Source organism: Rattus rattus, chromosome 1, assembly GCF_011064425.1.
Source record: "Rattus rattus isolate New Zealand chromosome 1, Rrattus_CSIRO_v1, whole genome shotgun sequence".
Taxonomy (NCBI): Eukaryota; Metazoa; Chordata; class Mammalia; order Rodentia; family Muridae; genus Rattus; species Rattus rattus.
The window spans coordinates 93,240,559-93,261,885 of NC_046154.1; the positions used below are offsets into that span (position 1 = coordinate 93,240,559).

Consider the following 21,327-nt stretch of genomic DNA (forward strand, 5'->3'; position numbering starts at 1 on the left):
ATTTGCTATCCACTTTTCCTCATTCATGTTCCCATGAGCAGGTATGGTAGGAATCACCAGCACTATTAAAAAAAAAAAAAAAAAAAAGACATGGCCAGTGTAAAACCTTAGGATTTTCTCTTACAGAATCTATTACATGTTTTGGGTTTTTGTCTCTTGGCATATTTGCAGCCTTATCTGAAGGTCAGGAATCCTACAGCAATATAGTTTGCAACAAATCCAAGCATAATCCTTCTATTCACACCCTGAACAGGTGCCACATTCATCTTCCAAATCACTTTCAGATTTGTAATTAGTCTTATGATTGCCATTTTAAAGATCAGTATGTGTTGGGGAGATAGGACCATCATAGTTGTTCTTGTGATGTCATGGAAAACACAGGGAGTCGAAGACCTAGACCAACATTTGAAATGGCAGGTCTCCAGTCGCTCCTCTCCGTTCAAGAGATTTCTCACGTTTTGGCCAGTTCTCTATTTCTCAATGATTATTTCAAAGGAACAGTGAGATCTCAAAAATTTTATTTTCTCTTGCTTTCTCCCTTCTGTAGTATTTTCTACCTTCCATTGGAGAGTTCTTTGTAAAGGTTTCAAGCAATCAGTGACTGGCAGGAATAAAGGGGAAAGGGAGATGACTTAAAACTAACCCAGACTGCCAGGTGGAATGTTTTACTTGATTGGTGTTGTAAATAACCTGGTATCTAGAAAGAGGAAAACATTGTAAATACTCGCTAGGCCTCTCCTATGCCTTAAATCTAAAATGTCCTCCACACACTCATGTGGTTGAACACTTTGTCTACAACTGATACTGCTGTTTTGGGAGGTTTGGGGTTTTTTTGTTTGTTTGTTTGTTTGTTTTGACGATTTATTTTATCATTTTAATTATGTGTGCATTAATTGTGGGGGAGTATGCACATAGTGTGTGCACGTGTAAGTACATGTGCCTGAGGACTAGAGTAGGATGTCAGATCCCCTGGAGCTGGAGTTAGAAGCAGTTGTGAGCCTCCCAGTGTGAATGATGGGTCCTTTGAAAGAGCAGTAAGGCTCTTAACCACTGAGGCATCTCTCTAGCCCAGGTTCTAAATTCGTCAGGACATACAGGTTAGCTAGCAGAACTGGGTCACTGGGGCGGACCTTGAGCACTGCATGCATTTTGTGGTACTGGTCCAGGCTTTCTGCTTCCTGATCCACTGTGTTGCATGGGCCTTTTGCAGCTGCAGATAGAGCTGCAGCAGCCAAAGTGGTTTGCATCCCTTGACTCTCAGGGCCAAACGAAAGCTCTCTTTCTTCAGGCTGCCTCTGCCTTTAGCATGTCAGGACAATGAGGAAAACACTAACACAGGTTTCCTAATATGAAAGTTAAAAAACCCAAACTATGGTTGAATCAGTTTTCTTGTCCGTTCTTTTTTCTTTAGTCTCATGCTGTGCTTCTAGAATTTGGAAGATGGGATTCTAACCCTTCTCTGGATTCCATGTTCTCCTAAGAAATGTGATATGACCTGTAACCTGCATCTACAGGGAAGCAGCTCCAGCTTCAAGTTCTCTGTGACTTCTTATTCCCATGGCCCACATGATAGGACTTAAGGTCAGGAAAATAAGCAACCGAAGTAGACTGTGCATCTGAGAAGAAGCAGCAAGGCAGAAAGAGGGAAAATACCTTTAGCGTCCCGCTCGGGTTCACTGTCTTCTGTTAATAGGAACAGGAGGAGATGGACACACAGGCAACAAACAGAAACAAAACAATGCATGGTGAGAAGGGAGGCCATAGACCGCAGAGCATCCATTGTGCACGATTTATTAGACTCTACTTGTTTCTTATTTCAATAAGAAACGAATGCCATGAACGAAGGGAAAGCACTGACCTTTCTTTGCAAGCAAACGATCCCATGGCATAAGATTCCAAATTACCACTTGTAGTCAGGCAGTACTATACAGAAAATAAACTACAGCATACTCGAAGACGTAGCTCATTCATGCATTTTTGTTTTAATGTGGACAAGGACAATCCCCCCTTTCTTTCAAGGCAACAGAGTCCCTACTATTCTAGTGAATTCTGTTCCTCTGTTTGCCTGGCTTCTCATCTTACCAGGCCCTGCTGTGAAGTCAGTGCTGTGGACTGTGGGATCTCAGCTATCATTTCTATGGTAATAGACTCCTGTTGTGGTAAACAGGGGATTAGGGGGTTTCTGCAGAACCAGGGCCTACCACCAACAAAGATCTGGAGCTCTCATTTAACCCGCAGAGGCAACTCAGAGAGTAGAGAAGAACAAAGCATTCTGGGAACAGACTAGCCAAGGCTGCTCTGGAGAGGAAGAAAGGAAGAAAGAAAGAAAGAAAGAAAGAAAGAAAGAAAGAAAGAAAGAAAGAAAGAAAGAAAGAAAGAAAGAAGAAGGAGGGAGGAAGGGAGGGAGGGAGGAAGAAAGAAGAAAGAAGAAAGAAGAAAGAGGAAGGAAGGAAAGAAAGAAAGGAAACAGAAAAATTAAAACTCTGTTAGAAAGAAAAGATGAGGAATTTGTACACTTTTTTAGAAACCCTAACCAAGAGAAACTAAAAAACAAATTAGTCTTTCTAAAATGTTCACTCTGACCATATCACACAAAACTCTCAAGGATTATTTGTTCCAATCCTTTCAGACCTTTAAAAAAAAGATTTACTTAATTATAAGTCAGTTGCAGTATGCATGTATATGGAAAAATAGTGATATTGTTGGTTATCACTGTTTCTGACAGGAATAGGCTTGCACAGTTCTTCATAGATGATGGGTATTTCCATATATGTCATACACCACTTACTCTCTGATTGACTATGGTTGGTGTGACTGGGGCTCTTTTACATATAAAACAAAGCAACACATCTAAGACTCAGGGATCTACAACCAGAACAGAGCCAGGAATGCAGTGTCCTCATTCAGGTTCAGACATGGAGTCCTCTGCTGTGACCTGTGTCTCCATTCTGTACTTCAGACCCAATCTCCAATTTGATCTGACACTCTCTGATCTCTCCTGCCTTCACCAAGAAGTCGACAGTATTTAGTTTTATCTTCTTGCTTTAAGAATCCAGGCTAGAGGCTACTAACACTTTATAAATTGATGTCAACTACAAAAATAAGTTGACTATCAAATGAACCTTGAGTGCAGATGAAGAAATTTGGTTTGTATAGAATTCCTAACAGTGCCAGGCAAAGTACAGAGGAAGATTTAGTTTCTTCTATACACAGACACTTAGAAACTGTAGAGTCCCTGGTTTGTTTTCGCTGCATTTTTATTGTTTGGTTTGTTTTGAGACGTCTCACTGTGCATCGTATGCTATGCGTGGACCTCTGTCTCCTCTTCTTGAGTGCTGGAATTTAGCTGTGTTCTACGATACCAGGAAGAGTCCCTGCTTGTATCCCAGACATTATCAGAAGAGATAAATACAGATCCATTGGTGAGCCAGATTAGGGCTGAAAAATCGTGAAAAGGACCTCCTCCACACACACACACACACACACACACACACACACACACACACACACACACACACACACACACACACACGACAGCTAAACAGAACCAACCAAAGAGATGCACCAGTGTCTGAGATTTGCTGTTTTCTAGAAAACAAGCTTGGAGGTTGGACTGAGAACCAGGTAGGTAGGTAGGTAAGACATACCTTCATATGTAAACTATAAAAACTCCTTTCTATGCATAGATGCACATATCCACACATGTCTGACATGCTTTGGCATTAATACACACATATAAATAAATACATGCACACACACAGAACTGGGGTTATCTTAGAGAAAAATATGAAAGATTACGCTGTGAGAACATATTGAAAGTTGGTTGCTCCCCGTGGAGCAGCTTGCCGGTCATTTCAAGGACAGGTTGCAGTCCTAAATTCACCATGTGACCCATGTGTCCATGGCGATTCCAAGTGACTTCTGAACTTGTCATCTGCCAATTTGAAGCTCCTACCTCATGGTCTTCATTTGGATTTAATTGATAAATTCTCATCTAATTGCTTTATGTGTTATACTCGTGTCTTCCAAATAGCTTTTAAATCTTCTGGGGAAAGGCATAATGTTAGAACCGGGGGTAGCAACCGTCTTCTGTTGCTGTTTTTTTTTTCCTGAAGTATAGAATCATTTTTCACAGAAAAAAAGTCTATAGTTTTTAAGAAGTCTTTTGCCATTTGTATAAGGGATGGCTTGCCTTCCATTTTCTTGACTGGCCCGGGAGGTGGTTAGGCTAGACAGTCAGTGCCTGCCCTAACTACACGGTGTACTCAGTCTACTTCCACATCCTCGGTCAACAGTCATCAACTATTCTCTTCAATATGTTAGTTTATAGGGAACTCAGGATCATTTTAGCAACCCATTTTGGCCAATTCTTTATGAAAAAAATGGAGGAGAGACATAATCCCCCTGTTTTAGTAATCCCCCTGATTACTACCCATAAGACCTGTTTCCTACTTGCCTTCACTGGGGGGAGAATTGGAAAAAAAAAAAGTCCAATTAGTGTTTTGATGTCTCCAAACATAATAGCCAATAGCTCCCCATCCTGATTGTTAATTTTAGGAATTTCCTTAGCTCTTCTTACCTTGATACACTAACACGCACGATGAGTCTAAGATCTCTAAAGAGAAGAAGCACTATGTGCGCTTTCGTTCTGTGAATCCAAAGTCTCATGTGTGATATGTATAGTCAGCCAGCTGATATCACCGAAAATCACAAGTACCCACCACTGATGTTTATTCCTTTTCTTATTAAGGTCTACCTCTCCAACTTCCCCTGTGTGTGTGCATTTGTGAGGTTAAAGTCATCCGTTCCACAACAGGGGAGGAAATTGGAAGGCCTATCAAAGGTCAGGAAGAAGGAAAGTAAAGATTCCCTGAGAGGAGATAAAAGGGATAAACTTGGTAAAATCACACAAGTCATGGAGACCCTGTGAAGCAAATGAAGAAGCAGAATTAAGCAGACTTCAGAAGTATGCAGATAGCATGCATTCTTCTGGCTACAGGAGAGAGATGAGCCAAGGCATAGCAGGGATTCCACTAGTGAGGCTGAGGTCTCAGAAGAGCCGAAAGCACAGTTCTCTGCTGCTAGCTGGATGGCACTGATACTTCCTGTCTCTGGGAAGGAGTTATCATGAGGACAAAGGTCAAAAATAAGACAGAGAGGGCTTGGAGGAGGAGCCAGCCGTGTCCTGGCCAGCTCTGGGGGAGAGTGTGGTGAGGTATTTTAGAGAAGTTTGAGCAAGAGGAAAGTACTGAGGTCACCATGAGGGGAGAGAATCTGAGATGTGTGAGGCAGCTGCTTTGAACATGAGCACTTTGGAGCTTCCAGGTCTCCTGGTCCTTTTCTTAGCTCAGTGACTAGGACCCAGTCAATGCAGCATAGCGTGACAGCACAGAAGCAACAGCAGGCTCCGGGTACTCTACAAGATGCTATTATGTGCATGTGCCTGTACCTGCAGTTTGTTTATAGTATCCAAACGAGCCTGCTAAAGTATTCTGTCTTCTACATGGATAAAAAGAACAACTTTAACTAGCACTTCCTGTGACTCCGTTGAAACAATAATACACCCACTCCTTATTTATTCTGTGAAATAGAAGTGTCACAGGATAGACTTGCACCTCAACTTTTTGGCTAGGATCGAAGGTGTACGATGCTATGTAAACACAACACAGAGACTATATTTGTGACAGTGCTGAGTTCACAATTCAAAATCACCGAACTAGAGCCAATACATAGCAGTATTACAGATGATGTCTAAACTAGCCCAATACCTAAGCCAACAAGAAGACAGGCAAAACACAAGAGATAGGCAGGAACTGGCAAGTCCCAGTTCTCTCAACAGCAACTGAGGTCTCATATCACATGGATAGGTAGGTAGGCAAATAGATAGATAGATAGATAGATACATACATACATACATACATACATACATACATATATACATACACACATCATAGATAGATAGATACATACATATATACATCATAGATAGATACATACATACATACATCGTAGATAGATAGATAGATAGGTAGATACATACATACATACATACATACATCGTAGATAGGTAGGTAGATAGATAGATAGATAGATAGATAGATAGATAGATAGAGAGGTAGTCTTCTTGGCATTGGGAACGAGTAGTCCATTGCTTGAAAACAAAGGCAAGAGGAAGATGCCCCTCCCTAGGAGAAGAGGAAGACACAGTCACAGTATTGCAGAATTTGGGTGCCTATGGGACTAAATCTGGATTGAACTCCAAAACATTACAGATTGGGGTTCTAAATTCTGGTTATTACATCTTTATTAGGAAGAAGTAACTGTAACTTTCCAAGGGAAACCTTCAAAACTCCTAGAAAAGAGAAAAAATATTTTAAAGGAAAAATAGTTAGGAGTAATGATCCATAAGTGAATAGGACGTTGGGAATAAGAACGTTAAGAAATACAATGTGCTGGGTAACTAGGTTATTAATCCCACTGAAAGGAAATAATAAAAAGGTAGCACAAATCTCAATACATAAGTCACAATAAGAGGCAAACAAAATGAGAGACAAAGTTTAAACCCCAGTTAATAAACCTGAAGAAAGCAGTATGCATACTAAAAATTAAAACAGAATAAAAAATAGAATTAAATAAATTAATAAAATTAATTAAATAAAAAATAGAATATCTAAAATTTATGTACATACAAGACATACAACACATTTTGAGCAAGGTGATCGAAGAATCAGTGAGTAAGAAGTTAATATTTAAGAAACCATGAAGCAGACTGGTAAGATGTTTCAGAGGTCAAGAGCACTGGCTGCTCTTCCTGAGGCCCTGAGTTCAATTCCCAGCAACCACATTGTGGTTCATGACCATCTATGAAGGCTTTTTATGCTCTCTTCTAACATGTGGGTGTACATGCAGCAGATCACACATACATTAAATAAATAATCAGAAGGAGGAGGAAGAGAAGGAAGAGGAGGAGGAAGAGGAGGAGGAGAAGGGGAAGGGGAAGAAGAAGAAGAAGAAGAAGAAGAAGAAGAAGAAGAAGAAGAAGAAGAAGAAGAAGAAGAAGAGGAAGAGGAAGAGGAAGAGGAAGAGGAGGAAGAGGAGGAAGAAAAGGAGGAGGAGGCAGAGGAGGAGGAGGAGGAAGAAGAAGGAGAAAAGAAGAAGTAGAAGAGGAAGAAGAAGAAGAAGAAGAAGAAGAAGAAGAAGAAGAAGAAGAAGAAGAAGAAGAAGAAGAAGAAGAAGACGACTGTGAAAACCTTGGTGCATATGGAAGGGGGGAGAAAACATGCAAGATTAGGGAAGACCATAGAAGTGATTCGAGCCTCTCCTGATGTTACAAGAGCATGGGGGATCTACAGTAAGGGAGGGGCAGAGAAGCAGCATGCAAAAAGATAAAAGATCAAAACTGTCTCAACTTGGAGCCACATCTATATCTCTGGAAGAACTAAACATCTAGATCTCTGTAGTTTTAAAATCTGAAACTCACCGTCACTGGTGAGGCTTTTAAACATGTAGCACAGGCAACACAGCCTGCGTGGCGGAACCAGTGGCTTTGCCTAGGACTCGGATCTTTCCTTACAGAAATACTCGAAAACATCTTGGTCTTTCCACGGGGCAGCAGGACTGTAAGTTACTTAGGAAATGAGTGTGTAGGAAGATTAATAAAAATAAGTTGACATTTGTGGTTTGAAAAGGTGTCCTCCCTAAAGAAAAAAAATGGCGCCTGTTTTTCTCCTTAAAGAGCAGGTTGAATTTAATGACTCATCTTGAACAAATAAAATATGGCAAAAGTGACGTCATAGCTTCTGAGTCTGTACTGTTAGAAAGAAAAAGGAAAAAGAAAAAGGAAAGAAAAGCCTTCTTGTTTTCCACTAGCTCTCAGGCAGGCACTGGGGAAAGCTGTCACTTGTAAGGACACTCGAGCTGCCCTCTCCTGGGGCCCACAAAAGAGGAAACCAAGGATTCTCACCATCCGGCATCAGCTAGAACTAACCTGCGCGCATGCCAAGTCAGACCCGGCTCTTCCAGACTCATCCAGCTTTCAGGGAAGAAGTAGTCAACGTGCACCTATGACCCGGAGTAGCCCAGCAAACCCACTCGCCAATTCATGACGCATTGGCCATGACGCTGTCTGTTTCTTTTAGCCATCAAATTTTTATGTGAAATATTACACATTAATAGATGATGGACAGGCCTGAAGACAAGCTAGGATAAAAGCACTGATTGTCAAAGGTCAAGAGGAAACTGCCAAAGCTACCAGCAAGTGGAGTTGGCTTACCAACAAAAGAACAAAAATGACCAAGACCTTCACACCCTTTGGCTTGTGAAGTCATGGGATAACATTGAGAAAAAATGTTACCATAAAGCATAGAGACAAAGCAAGAGTGAGTCCATGTAAAAGGAGACATAGAGGAACTAGAGAGGTGACTCAGTGGTTAAGAGCACTGGCTGCTCTTGTAGTGGACAGGGGTTCAGGCTGCTCTTGCAGTGGACAGGGGTTCAACTCCCAGTACCCACGTGGGCACTCACAGCAGTAACTCCAGTTCCAGAGGATCTGATGCCCTTTCTGGCCGTGTCAGGTACCAGGCAAGCATGAGGTACTCAGATAGAATGCAGGCCAAACACCCATACAAAGTGTGTGTGTGTGTGTGTGTGTGTGTGTGTGTGTGAGAGAGAGAGAGAGAGAGAGAGAGAGAGAGAGAGAGAGAGAGAGAGAATATTACCATAGAAAGAATTAATGAAGAGTATATTTAGGAAATGAGACATTGAATGCATAAAGAAAAAATAATGAAAAAGAGAAAGCATCCGCACCTGGTGGTTCGACTTAACAGGAATATGAACTGTGGTCTATAGAGTTACTTAGCTTTTGAGATTAAGACATATTAGATCCTGCATAAGGTAGGGAGAGAGAGTGGCATTTGTTAGGAGTCAGGCTGTAAAAGAGTAAGCTCTCTGCCTGCTTGGAACACCAGAGATGAGACTCTGTGGTTTTAACCTCTGTCAGAGCAGGAGCACCATCTCTGTGTTAAAACTGTCAAAGTCGTCCCCAAAGTAGAACAAGCTGGCTCTAATGTCACAGTCAGCAAGCTGCAGGGGGAGGGGGGCAGAGGAGGCGAATTGAGCCAGAAGAAGGATAGGAATAAAAATCAAGTAGACAAAAGAAACAGCCAAATTAATACCACACTTGGTAAAGATACGTAGAATCCTGAGGCTGGGGGAAGAGGAGCACATGTTCAGGGCTAGCCTGAGCTATCTAGAATAGCCTCGTAAATTAACTGATTTATTAATTAACTCCACCAAGTATTAGAAATAAGTTTTCAGCTTAAGTATAGTGACTAAATCTTTATACTAAAGATGACAAAATCCTTTAGACTGGGTTATTTTTACAAATCGGGCTATCTCCTACTTACGTCATAAAGGGGGGCTAGAAAGGAAGCAACTGAAGACGACAAAACAAGGGGGGAAACACTGAATTAAAACGTATCAGCAAGATTAATATAAAATACGACAGAGTTTATGACAGAAAGTACTCAAAGCAAAAAAAAAAAAAAAAAAAAAAAAAAAAAAAAAAGAGGCATGCCACCCAAAGGTTAAAAACACAAATTATAATTTGGGATTTATAAAAGGGGGGGTTATAATGATAATGTGCATGCGCTCAATAAAATAAAAATTTCAAAACATGTGAGACTCAAATTGGTGGATTTAAAAGAGGTCCTTATGAAACGATGCTGCTAGCCCCTGCCGAGAGTTACAGAGTTAGCTAAGGGGCCTATTTGAGATGACAAGGCCAACCTTTAAAAGGGAAGGTCAGAGGGTTTTAAAAATGTAACTGAAGGAGAAAAAGAAAACTATGTCTCCTACTCTGGTCCAAGTGCAATTTACTTTTCTGCCGTGGTAGAAATTTATGGACCACAAAACTAAAATAGAAAGATTATTAGTGCTACAGAGCAGCCTCTCAAAATAGCCGTTATGAAGTCCAGTTCTCATGGTCTCTTCATGCACCTCTCCAAACGGTTCCTGGCCGTTCTGCTACACGGTGATTAAAGAAAATGTCTCAAGTGCTCACCAAGGACAAATAAAAATGATCCCATTCACATCAAACATTGAGATGCTATTTGCCCTTTACTGTTTTGTCTTGTTTTTTTTTTTTTTTTGTTTTTTTTTTTTGGTTTTTTTTTTTTTTTTTTTTTTGGTTTTTTTTTTTTTTCATTTTAGGACAGTCTAAGACTTAGGCTGGCCTCAAGTGTTCCCTTTGATGCTCAACTAAAGAGCTCATATTTTCCTCTGCATCCATTTTTTTTTTGATGTAATAATGTATGTATGGCCCAGTGGTTAAAAACACATTCTGTTTGTCCAGAGGCCCTGAGTTCAGTTCCCAGCACCCACATTCACAGTTCCAAATCCTCTGTAAACCCAGTTCCATGGAGGTGTGACTCCAGTCTCTGGGCCATGTGTGTACCTCACACAGACACATTTATTTGCCTTTATGCATGTGGTTTTCTTCCCAGACAGTAGCTCAAGGAATCCTGACTCTCTGTCGCCAAAGTTCTACCTAACTCTGGAGATCTGGGGGAAGTACATAGAAATTAGGCAAACTCAGAAATTGAGAAACCCATACTCAGCACTAGGTAATCTCCTTCCGTTTATACATGGTACCAAGGGTGGGAGAAGTGGATTAGAATCTTAACTTTATTGCTCACCGGGTTTTTGATCTGATTCTTGCTCAACTTCTACAAATTTCAGGTTTTTTTCAACCAGAAGGGGAAAAAATGGAGTGATTGACTCTCAACTCGGAATTGTGGAGAAGATTTAAAGTCATGAAACGATGGGAGATATTTGGGGGCGGGTGGGGGAGACTTGAGGGATGGATGGGGGTGCATATGACTAAGATACACTGAGCACATGTGTAAATCTTCCAAAAATATTTTAAGGATATAAAATAAAGATCTAAAGATATAAAATATATAAAAAAGAAATAGAAGCCTATTTTTTTTTTTAAATAAGATAGGAGCTTAACGGGAGGCAGGGAGACTGCGTGACGGTTGGGGAGGAAAAGAGAGAGTACAGGAATGAGTGGGTGGTCAAAACATATTATAAACATGTACAAAGTGTAAAAGAATAAATTAATAAACTATCAAATTTTTGTAAATTAAAAAGATTATTTCTATAAATCAGTTAATAAAATTTATTATTATTATTATTATTATTATTATTACACACTGATTGAAAATACATCTACAAAGCATGGGAGGTAAGATTTGAAGCCAGATTCATATTCTCCCTCTCCCTCTCCCTCTCCCTCCCTCCCTCTCTCTCTCCCTCTCTCTACCCCCTCTCTTTTTCTAGCATATCCTTCTGACTCATGAAGGCTGTTCTGTCCCTTCAACAGACTTCACAGGTAGGTTCTTATTTTATTTTTAACATCGGGCTCTCTTGCCTCATGCTTTCCAGATGCAGCTCAGGTTACGTGCTGTTTTCTCACAGGTATGAAAAGCATGTCCCCATCTCCATACCTCAACGAAACTATCAAGAGAAGAACCACTCTCTGAAGGCAAATTCATCCTGTAGTCATTGATGCTAAACTCTGGATGCGAATCTCTGTATGTGTTATTTGAATCTCTTCTAGAATTGTGTTTTCCAAGAACCATTGAATTAGGGATACCTGTGAGTAGACAAATGCTACCAACAGACCAAGGGGTCACCTTTACTAGATTTTATTTATTTATTTATTTATTTATTTATTTATTTATTTATCAGTAATTGAACACAAGAGAGTTGAAGAGCAGTGGTGTTGTTTCTCAACAGATTCTTATCTTGTTATTCAATCATTAAAATGAAATAGGGAAATAAGAACAAACCTTAAAAAAAAAAATAGAACCTGGATTCCCTTTTTGTCTCTTGGTAGCTAAAGCAGGGCAAAGAAAGAAGATCCTGGTATGGGGCCACTGTTTACTTTTCTGTCTCTCTTGAAGCAGGGCAGGAGTTTGCATGAGGCTGTCCCTACTGGGCCTCCATCCCTGGAGGAAATGGAACCAAAACACACCATCCTCTCAGTGACACCCCGCACCAAGTCCTCAAAGGGACCTTCTCACCTCCACAGGACCACGGTTCTCTGGTGTGACCCACAGAGAACCTGTCCCGTGGCCTTTAAGACAATAACATTTTTCTAGTTCATAATAAGGACTGCTGACTGCTAAGCATGGGGGAAAATATTTACCCAGTTAATCAGAGTAGAGCCTGAGGAAGTTTACTTGTTTAATGCTCACGTTTATGTGTAGATAGGGAAATGATGAAAAAGAGTCTTTCCTTTTACTAAATTGGTCCTGCAAACATCTCACTTTAACACTAAGACTATAAAAAGTTGGGCTTCAGTTCCAATGTATTCTTTCAAAGAAAAAAAAATCATCCTCAATTCTGATGGAAAGCGATGCTAAACTGCTTGGTTGCTAGAGGAGAAGTCCTCCCCTGGCTACCATTCTAAACCCTTTATATCTGAAAAAATTTTCAGCTTACAAAAACCTAGCAGATGGGAGGAGGTTCCATGTGCCGTCTACCCAACTTCTCCTAGTCCTGCCACAGCAGGCATAAACCAAGTTTTAGGATATCCATCAAATTTTCTTTTTATCAGAAGCTCGGGAAGATGTCTGCATTCTAAGAGTGGTCCAAAAATCAATTATTTTCTTGTATTTAGGACTTTCAGCTGGACAAATAAATAAGAGCCCAGCGATCGTAACAACTTGGGTGTGAATTACCACCGGAGTATTCTGGTTTGTTAAATGGTGTGAACTGGTAGTGTCTGTGGTTATTTTACAAGAGATTCGGAGTGTCCAATGGGACCACATGCTTCCAAACTGTAGATTTCCGTCATTTAAAACTACATCTGACACAGAATGGAACCAAAGAGAACCTCAGTGAGAGCCAGAGTCGAGTCCCAGGTCATCAAGGCTGTAGTGGCCCCACTAATAGTTGCTGCCACAGACTCTCCCTTCTTGCTGTGCTCTGAGTATGAGGCAGGGATGGGCTCTCTGTGCATGCGCATGCGCATGCACATGCGCATAATAGACCTGTAATCCCCATCCCTGTCTGTTTCCTTTTCGTCTCTCACAGAGGTGTGAGCACACAAGGAATGGTGAAGATCAGTCAGAACTCGGTTGGGTCCCACCTTCGACGCTCTGAAGTTTCCATGACTTTTCACTATGTTTGGAAAGATTCAAGACATGAAACTTATCATAGGTTTCGAATGTCTTCCAATGGCCCGTTGCTGTGAGGGTCACCAGTCTGTGGTGCTACTAAGAAATGACGAAGCTTTTAGAGGCAGAACTTGATGCGAAGAGTTTAGGTCACTCAAACACACTTTTGAAGAAGATATAGAACCCAGCTCTGTCTCACTCTTTGCTTCCTGGCCACCATTAAGTAAGCGGAAGTCTTTCTTTCACCTCCCTACACAATGCATTGTGCTGTTCTAGACCAGTGATTCTCAGCCTGTGGGTCATGACTCCTTTGGGGTGAATGACCCTTTCATAGGGGTCACCTAAGACCATTGAAACACAGATATTTACATTATGATTCACGACAGTAGCAAAATTACAATTATGAAGTAGCAATGAAAATTATTTTATGGCTGGGGGGGGTCACTATACCTTGTGGAACTGTATTAGACAGTCACAGCATTAGGGAGGTTGAGAACCACTGCCCTAATGTCGAGGCTAGGATGAGGCCAAGTGACCACTGACAGAATCCTGTGAAAATGCTCGTCAGAACAAACCCTCTCTCCCTTTAAGCTGACTGTTTCAGGCTCTTTGTTACAACAATGGGAAGCTGATGGTACAAATCTTAATTATTTTTTATATCTTTCTCTGCTACCTCATTACATTAAACATTGCAGGCACTAAACAAGTGTAACAATTTATAATTATAATGGCATTTATCTCTCACTACTTGTGGGTAACCTATCTACTTAGACTTTTAAGATTCATCAGGAATAATGACATTCCAAGTAGATATCTTCAAGTCAGGACTTCTCAAAATGTAGCTCAGGAGGCTTCCTGGCTTCAGGAGGCCAAGGAAGCCAGAACAGGACTCCATGGAGCTGGAGTTATAGGTGGTTTTTAGCCACCTCATGTGGGTATTAGGACAAGACTCCCATTTCTCTCCAAGAGCAGCAGTAAGTACTTTTCAGCCACCGAGTCTTCTTTCTAGCTAGCTTCTCCATATAGATTTTGAGTTGGGTGTGTTCTAGCCATGGAATAATAAGGCTCTTTCTGATCCACTCAGCTTCATGGACAAAACTAAGCTTCAAATACTATTTGGACATACATTTCAGGGGTTGGGGATTTAGCTCAGTGGTAGAGCGCTTGCCTAGCAAGGGCAAGGCCCTGGGTTCGGTCCCCAGCTCTGAAAAAAAGAAAAAAAACCTAACTGGAGATACATTTCAGAAAGGACTGGAACAGTGCAACATGAGGAGACATATGAGACACTACCAGACAGGGCTCACACACATGACTTTGTCACAGAAATCTCTTCACATCCTTCAGTCACTAAAGTTTTAAACCAACTTTTCACTTGACATTTACTTGGAACACAAAGTGATAGAAAACTTAATATTTCAAGCAAAACCTTTGGGCAAATATCTATTTTTTTAATAGGGAATAAAAGTTATATAAGCTGGGAAACACAAATTGGTTTTGTTTCGGTGTTATTTTTTTTTCAGGTTGTCCCCAGATAGCCCCTTTCCAGTTTTCTACTAGAGACCCGTTCCTGTTTCATACACCTCCTTCGATAAGCTTTCTGACAGCACTCGTCACAGTGGGGCCAAAGCGAAGCTATAATCTCTAACAAGCAACAGGCATGCAGGTGCAAGGCGACGCTGATCGAGGCTGGATTTATGTTCTTTGGAACCCAGATGAGCAGTTGGGAATGTTGACATTCTGTTGATGAAACATGAGAAACCTAGCCAGAAGCTCTCCCTGGATAGAAGGCATCAGCTTTAGAACAATGCTCCCAGCAGACAAGAATCCTGAATACAGCCAGGATTTATGGAGAAGCCGCCATGGACACTGTGTGCTTGTTCCATCTGAAGCACTCTGGGCTCTCAGCGGTTCCTCCACCCTCCCCTTTTTTAACACATGAAGAAATAGACTTCAAAGACCGAGTAAGTCATTCAAACTGTGTAGCTAGTAAGTAGGGCCTTCAGGATTAATACCCAGGGCCAGCCAGTGGGTAGGCAAACCTCTGAGTGCCGATCTATGTAATTTGTGCAGACAGAAGGGAAGAATCACAAATGGATAGTAGAAGATGAGATAAAAACCCAGGCCCACCTCTTCCTGTTGTAAACCCTGGTATCATCTCATTATCTGCAAATTAAGGGTTTGAACTAATTTCTTACAATTATCATTCTAGATATAAAGTATGATTACAATTCTAATAGACTCAAAGCTAGTAAACACACACACTCTCTCTCTCTCTCTCTCTCTCTCTCTCTCTCTCTCTCTCTCTCTCTCTCTCTCTCCCTCCCTGTCTCCCCCTCCCCGCTTTTGGCTATCTCAGTGTAGACCTAGTGGTTCTGGAACTCTATATACCAGGCTGGCCTCAAACTTAGAGATTTAACTGCCTCGGCCTTCTTGGGATAAAAGGTGTGATCTCCATTTTAAATTAACATTTACGTTTTGCTACTGATGGATTGTATTGCTTCTGCCTCAAAGATAAATCATACATGAAATGGACTGTTAGCTACCCTTGCAAATTCTCACATTGTTTCTAGTTGCACAACTAGAACCCTGTGAGTCACATTGAAGACCTTGTCTGTCTGACGTATTCCCCACCCCACCCCCACAACTGTTCTCATGAGTGTTACCCTAACCTACACTTCTGTAATTTGTGAGGTCGATAACTTATTCTGCCAGTGGAAAAACTGAGGCAGAAGGATACACATTTTTTAAGGTAAGCTCTGAAGCAGCAAGTGGAGAACTTGGGCTCTAAACTCAGTTTCCCTAAGACTCTGGAGCCTGTTCAGTTTCTACGACAATCTGGAGCCTGTGTTATCAGCCAGAACAGTCTGTTCCTCCAAGAGCCATGCTTGCCATAGCCTATCAGTCATGAAGGCAATATACTAATTCAAACCCCCAAACTATACACTTGCTATCTAAGGAAAATATAGGTAAAATTATTGGATCTCCTGTTTCTCATAGAATTCAAAAGGCTTCCCATGATTTCTTTCCACCCAAATACATACATTTTCAATTTACAATTTAAATTTAGGTTCAAAAAAGACAGCATAGTTTTTTCTATCACTTAGCACTTGGAGCATCGATCTGCCATCTATGTTGAGTATATTATTTTATTAATTATTAAAGTTTCCTAGGCTATAAATGTGTATTTGAATCTATGAGTCATATTTATACACAGAAAATTAAGTTCAAGTTTTTACCTTAGTCTCCAGCTAAAGCCTATCAATTTCTGTTCATAATCATTTTCCATTTTAAATAATTATTGAAAACATAAGCAAGACACAAAATGGTTTTCAAACCCATTTCCTTCAGCAGTTCAGATTGAAAGGGACTAACTGTCCTCTGACTTTCCTGGTTGTTGGTTCAGTACTGTCATTGTTGATGTGCCTTCTTTTCCTTGGAGTCTTTAGTGACACATCTGCAAGGAAAGGACCATTGCGATGTGCTCCCCTAAGGCCTTAACAGACTTTCGACAACCACAGCATAATGTCCAAGTCAGGAGGTCAGACTCTTCTGGAGCATGCACCCATCAAATCATGCAGATTTAGTTCTGCCAAAGATGCCCCTAGGGGTATCAGAGGCTTATGGGTTTCTCTTTTGTTTGATTTTAAAATGCATGTTCTACTCATGACAGCAAACCAAACCTGTTAGTGGCATCAAACAAGTGGAGCTGATGCCTGGAACAGGACCACCGCACGTCTATTAAAACTGCAGTCACCGAGACACAGCACACATGGGGTTAAATACCTCTCTCTGTGGCATTTGTCATATTAAGAGCTGTAGCGTAAACAAAGGAAAAAGCAAATCAAATGTGGTATAAACATCACACAATCGCTTCCACTCTTGTAGAGGCAACAAGAAAATCTGATCGCCAACAGAGCGGGCAGGCGGAAGTCTAACATTGTAGAAACAGCGCTATTTATTGTTTGTATGTTTATTGATATCAACTTCAGAAACATGAAGATCAAGAGATTTGTGGGCTGGTAGAGAAGTCAATAGATGACATAGACAGGCAGACAGATGAGAGAGAGAGAGAGAGAGAGAGAGAGAGAGAGAGAGAGAGAGAGAGAGGATTAATAGAATAGGTAGATAGACAGGTAGACAGACAGGCAGACAGACACATGGTTGCTTAATTTAGGATGATCTCTACTTTGTTGTTTGCAAAAGATCTTGAGGAGAAAAGTTTCTAAATAGAAACTTGGCCAGCTCTAAGAGCATGCAAGTCCAGCCTTTTAGACTGCAGGAAAACTATCGGCAGCCCTCTGGTGCCCTGACTAGCAACAGAGGTTCATGTCCCAGAGCCACTTAAAATTTCCACCCTGCTTGCTTTCCCTCCTCGCTGCCAACATTCCTGTTCATGTTGAGATAAGATGCTGCTTTTCAAAGCCTCATGGAAACGGGAGATGCGTAAACATTCGAGAAGCATGCAGCAGTGTCTACCTAGAAGGACTCTGTACCCTCTCCTGCTGCTTCCTGCCCTGCTCTGGCCCTCAGCGGCCCCTTTTGTATCTCTATCAGGACACTTCACACCATGAGGTCCCTGGGAGCTCCAGCTTCCTTTCTGTCCAACCTTTATTTCTCTGTGATTTATGAAGCCAGAAGCAAGCCAGGTCGTAGTAGATAATGCAACCACCAGGGGCTTGGTGCATTCTAACATCCATCTAGTTTAATTTGCGTCTTGACAACTCCTCTACTTATTTTGGTTTTCTTCATATAATAGGACTCATGTGAATTCAATGTTTACATGAGGCAGTAAGATCTAAATTCCTATATCCAGGGCCAATAAATAAGTCCTCTTACTCATGGTTAAGTCAAAAATTTGAGGAAAGAAAAAACAAAAACAAAGAGAAACAAAAAAAATGTGCATTGGGTCTTTACCAATAATGAAAAATCTTATATCAAAGACCCATATGAATACACACACACATACACACACACACACACACACACACACACACACACATGCACACACACATACACACATACATACACACACATGCACACACATGCACACACACATACACACACACACACGCACACACGCACACACACACATACACACAGCCAGAAAAATACATAATCATACCAAAAAAACATTTCAGTTCTGTAAGATTAATTACATATATATATATATATTTTATATATATATAAAAGAAGGCCACTGTTTAGGAGCAAAGGGGCTAGAGAGATGGCTCAGGGGAGACCACTTGGGGCTCCTGCAAGGGACCTGGGTTCAGTTTCTACCACCCAGGACAGGTACCTCTCAACTGATTATAACTCCAGCTCTGGGATCTGACACCCTCTTCTTAGATCCATTCTTACCTGCATTGTACACTCGTATAATTAAGCACATAGATGTACTCATAAAATAAAAAAAAAACAAATGTTTAAAAAATATAATAGGAGCAGAAATTCAATCTTGCAGGGCAGCATTGTCCCCAGCGATCATATGACTTTGTGCATATGACTTTTAAGCAGCCTTACCATCCATATCAGCACTTTCTGTTCTCATCTCCCCGAGCCATTGTGCCCCCTAACCGGGAGAAAGCCTTTCAGATATACAAGGAAACACTTTGGCTCACTCTGTGGATATGAACCATATCCAAGTTAAATGTAGAGCTGATTAGAGAGATAGCAGGACTTTCCCTGAAGGAAAAAAATGCCCTACTATGTAGCACTGAAAAGTCAGTTTTTAGCCTAACAAAAATAATATATGGATAACAATTTTTGAGGAGAAAACCATTGCATGGAATCATTTTACTGGGGAAAATGGGATTCTTGCTTCTATGGGACCTCATTGAAATAACCGATGACAAGCAGAAAAAAATCATTTCTAGTCTAAAAGAAGGCAGGCAGCCTTGTAAGCTAGCATGGTTAGCATATATCTTTTTGATAGCTGCATAGCAATTCTCATATGAGGAGATAGTTAAGTAATGAGTGCAGCTAAGGGCTGAAAGCCACAGCCCAGTTTAACTTCCTTTAGCACCGGTAAGGTTGATCCCAGCAGGCACTGAAGTATGCAGTTAAGGAAGCCAATGAGACTGTGGTTTGACCCAGATACAGGAAAGTACTAAAAATGAACATCTTAGACTTTATGTAATAGGTCAAGCAGATTTCCCTGGCTGTATCCACGGTCCCAGAGGACCCAGAGACAAGAGTTATCCTTCTGTAGGAGGGCAGGCACAGTCATGAGACTGACAGCCCTCTTCTGCATTTCATATGACCATGGAACTCAACAGACAATGTAGAGTCCCTGTCAAGGTGTAATCGGTGTACCTCTGTCTGTCTCACCTAAAACAACACTCTATTTTTTGTATGGGAGCCTACATTTGTTTTATATTCCTCTTTTTCTATAAGTCAGTGGCCAATGGAGCTGGAATACATTCATAGAAGGATCAGAACACAAACTCAGTGCATATGCTGGAGGCTCCAGGCCACTGGAGAATCCTAACAAAAAACTTCAGGTTTCTGCTTCTCAGTAAATAAATGACCAAATGCAGAGAACCCAGGCATATACCTGTCCTGCGTCCTCCTTCACCTGAACCATCTAGGAAGTTCTGGTTACTTTCTCTGCGAGCTCATGCAGGATGTCTTTATGGATTGATTTCCTTCCCGGAGGGAAGAGCAGAATTTCATTTTCTGCTCCCCCAGGTCCTCACCTCCAATATGCTCCAACTGAACCAAGATGGTGAGTCAACCTGTAGGCTAGACCAAGGACTTCGACTAAGTGTTCCCCATCCTTGAGTCTGTTCTGGAAAAGCATAAAGCATCACGCAGGTGAATGGGAAGGTTCATGATGCCTTATCAGAGCAGTACAATATTTGGGAGATATAATTTCCCAAACATGAACACGTTATATTAACTTCCTAATTATAAAAGTCTCTTTACACAGGTTCAAAGAGTATACAGCTATTTAAATTGTATAACCTAACTTCTCCCATAATTCTATAAACAGAGATGTGGGCCTTAACTTTGATTCACATTTACTCAAATATATATATATATAATATATAAATAAAATATGAGATGGTGTTTAACTTACTTTTTCACTTATGAACATATTACGTAGGCAACTAATTGATACTTTTCAAGAACCATGTTAATCCTTGTGCAAGGACTTATTAAAGGAGAAAAATAATAAAGCCTGAAAATAACTGTGTGGTTTTCAATATGTGCCCATGCTAGCCCGTGCTCACAGCAACCTAAGATGTGGGCGACGGTCTTATTTGTATTTTAGAGACAGGGAAAATGAGGCTCAGAATAGATATGAGGGATATTCCTATACCTACAAATCTGTTTCACATTTTTCATGGCTGGGTGGAATTTCATCATAGGCCTCTTTTTTATTGATATACAGTATAACTCTCGTTTAATTTGCTGCTATTATATGCAACTTTATAACAACTAATCTCAAATATATACTGATATAAGTTTTTACTTAGACAATGCAGAGTATAAATTATTGAGATGATTCTATATGCATCTTAAGGGGGTTCCCCCCCCACTAAAAGACCACCACTAAACTATCCCAAATTATCAGGTAAATTGAAAGTGTTTGCTTGGCCATTCGGTCTTTCTCTTAGAATGTGTGTAAGCTGTCTTTTCTTCAACATTTTGATAACACGCAATTCTTGCTGTCTTATTGTGATGGGTCTGGATAAAGCTGACCCTGATGACTGATTAGGACTTGGTTTTTGTTGTTTGTTTGTTTGTTTGTTTGCCCTACTTGGGGGGGTTAAGTCTTCCATCACTTCTGGCACGTGTACTGGGGGTTCATTCGCAGTTATGTTCCTGAGTTCAGATTCTTCCTTCCTCCCTTCCTTCCTTCCTTCCTTCCTTCCTTCCTTCCTTCCTTCCTTTCCTTTCTTTCTTCCTTTCTTCCTTTCTTTCTTTCTGATTTTCTATTAGCATATTTTTCATTATTTCTGAACTCATTTTGAACTCAAAATTGCCTCCCATCTTCCTAAAATGCATTTTCATTCATCCTTTGAGAATCTCACACGTGTATACAGTACACCTTGCTCATACCCACCCCCTACTCCATCGTCACAACTTCTTGTTCATTTATTTATTTCTAATCTCACAAAGAGCTCAATCAGGGATGCCC

General features: G+C 40.8%; 1 protein-coding gene across 6 annotated transcripts in view; it reads right to left on the reverse strand.

Moving 5' to 3' along the window:
- The window catches only part of Musk (muscle associated receptor tyrosine kinase), a 90,624-nt gene that overhangs the window by 46,658 nt on the left and 22,639 nt on the right, over positions 1-21,327 (reverse strand). For 3 of the 6 annotated variants that reach the window (XM_032889818.1, XM_032889803.1, XM_032889790.1), the window contains exon 6: positions 1,654-1,683. The exons of the other annotated variants lie outside the window; for them this stretch is intronic. In XM_032889818.1, the coding sequence (XP_032745709.1) occupies positions 1,654-1,683 (30 nt within the window). The remainder of the gene's footprint in view (positions 1-1,653; positions 1,684-21,327) is intronic. 6 annotated transcript variants of the gene reach the window in all.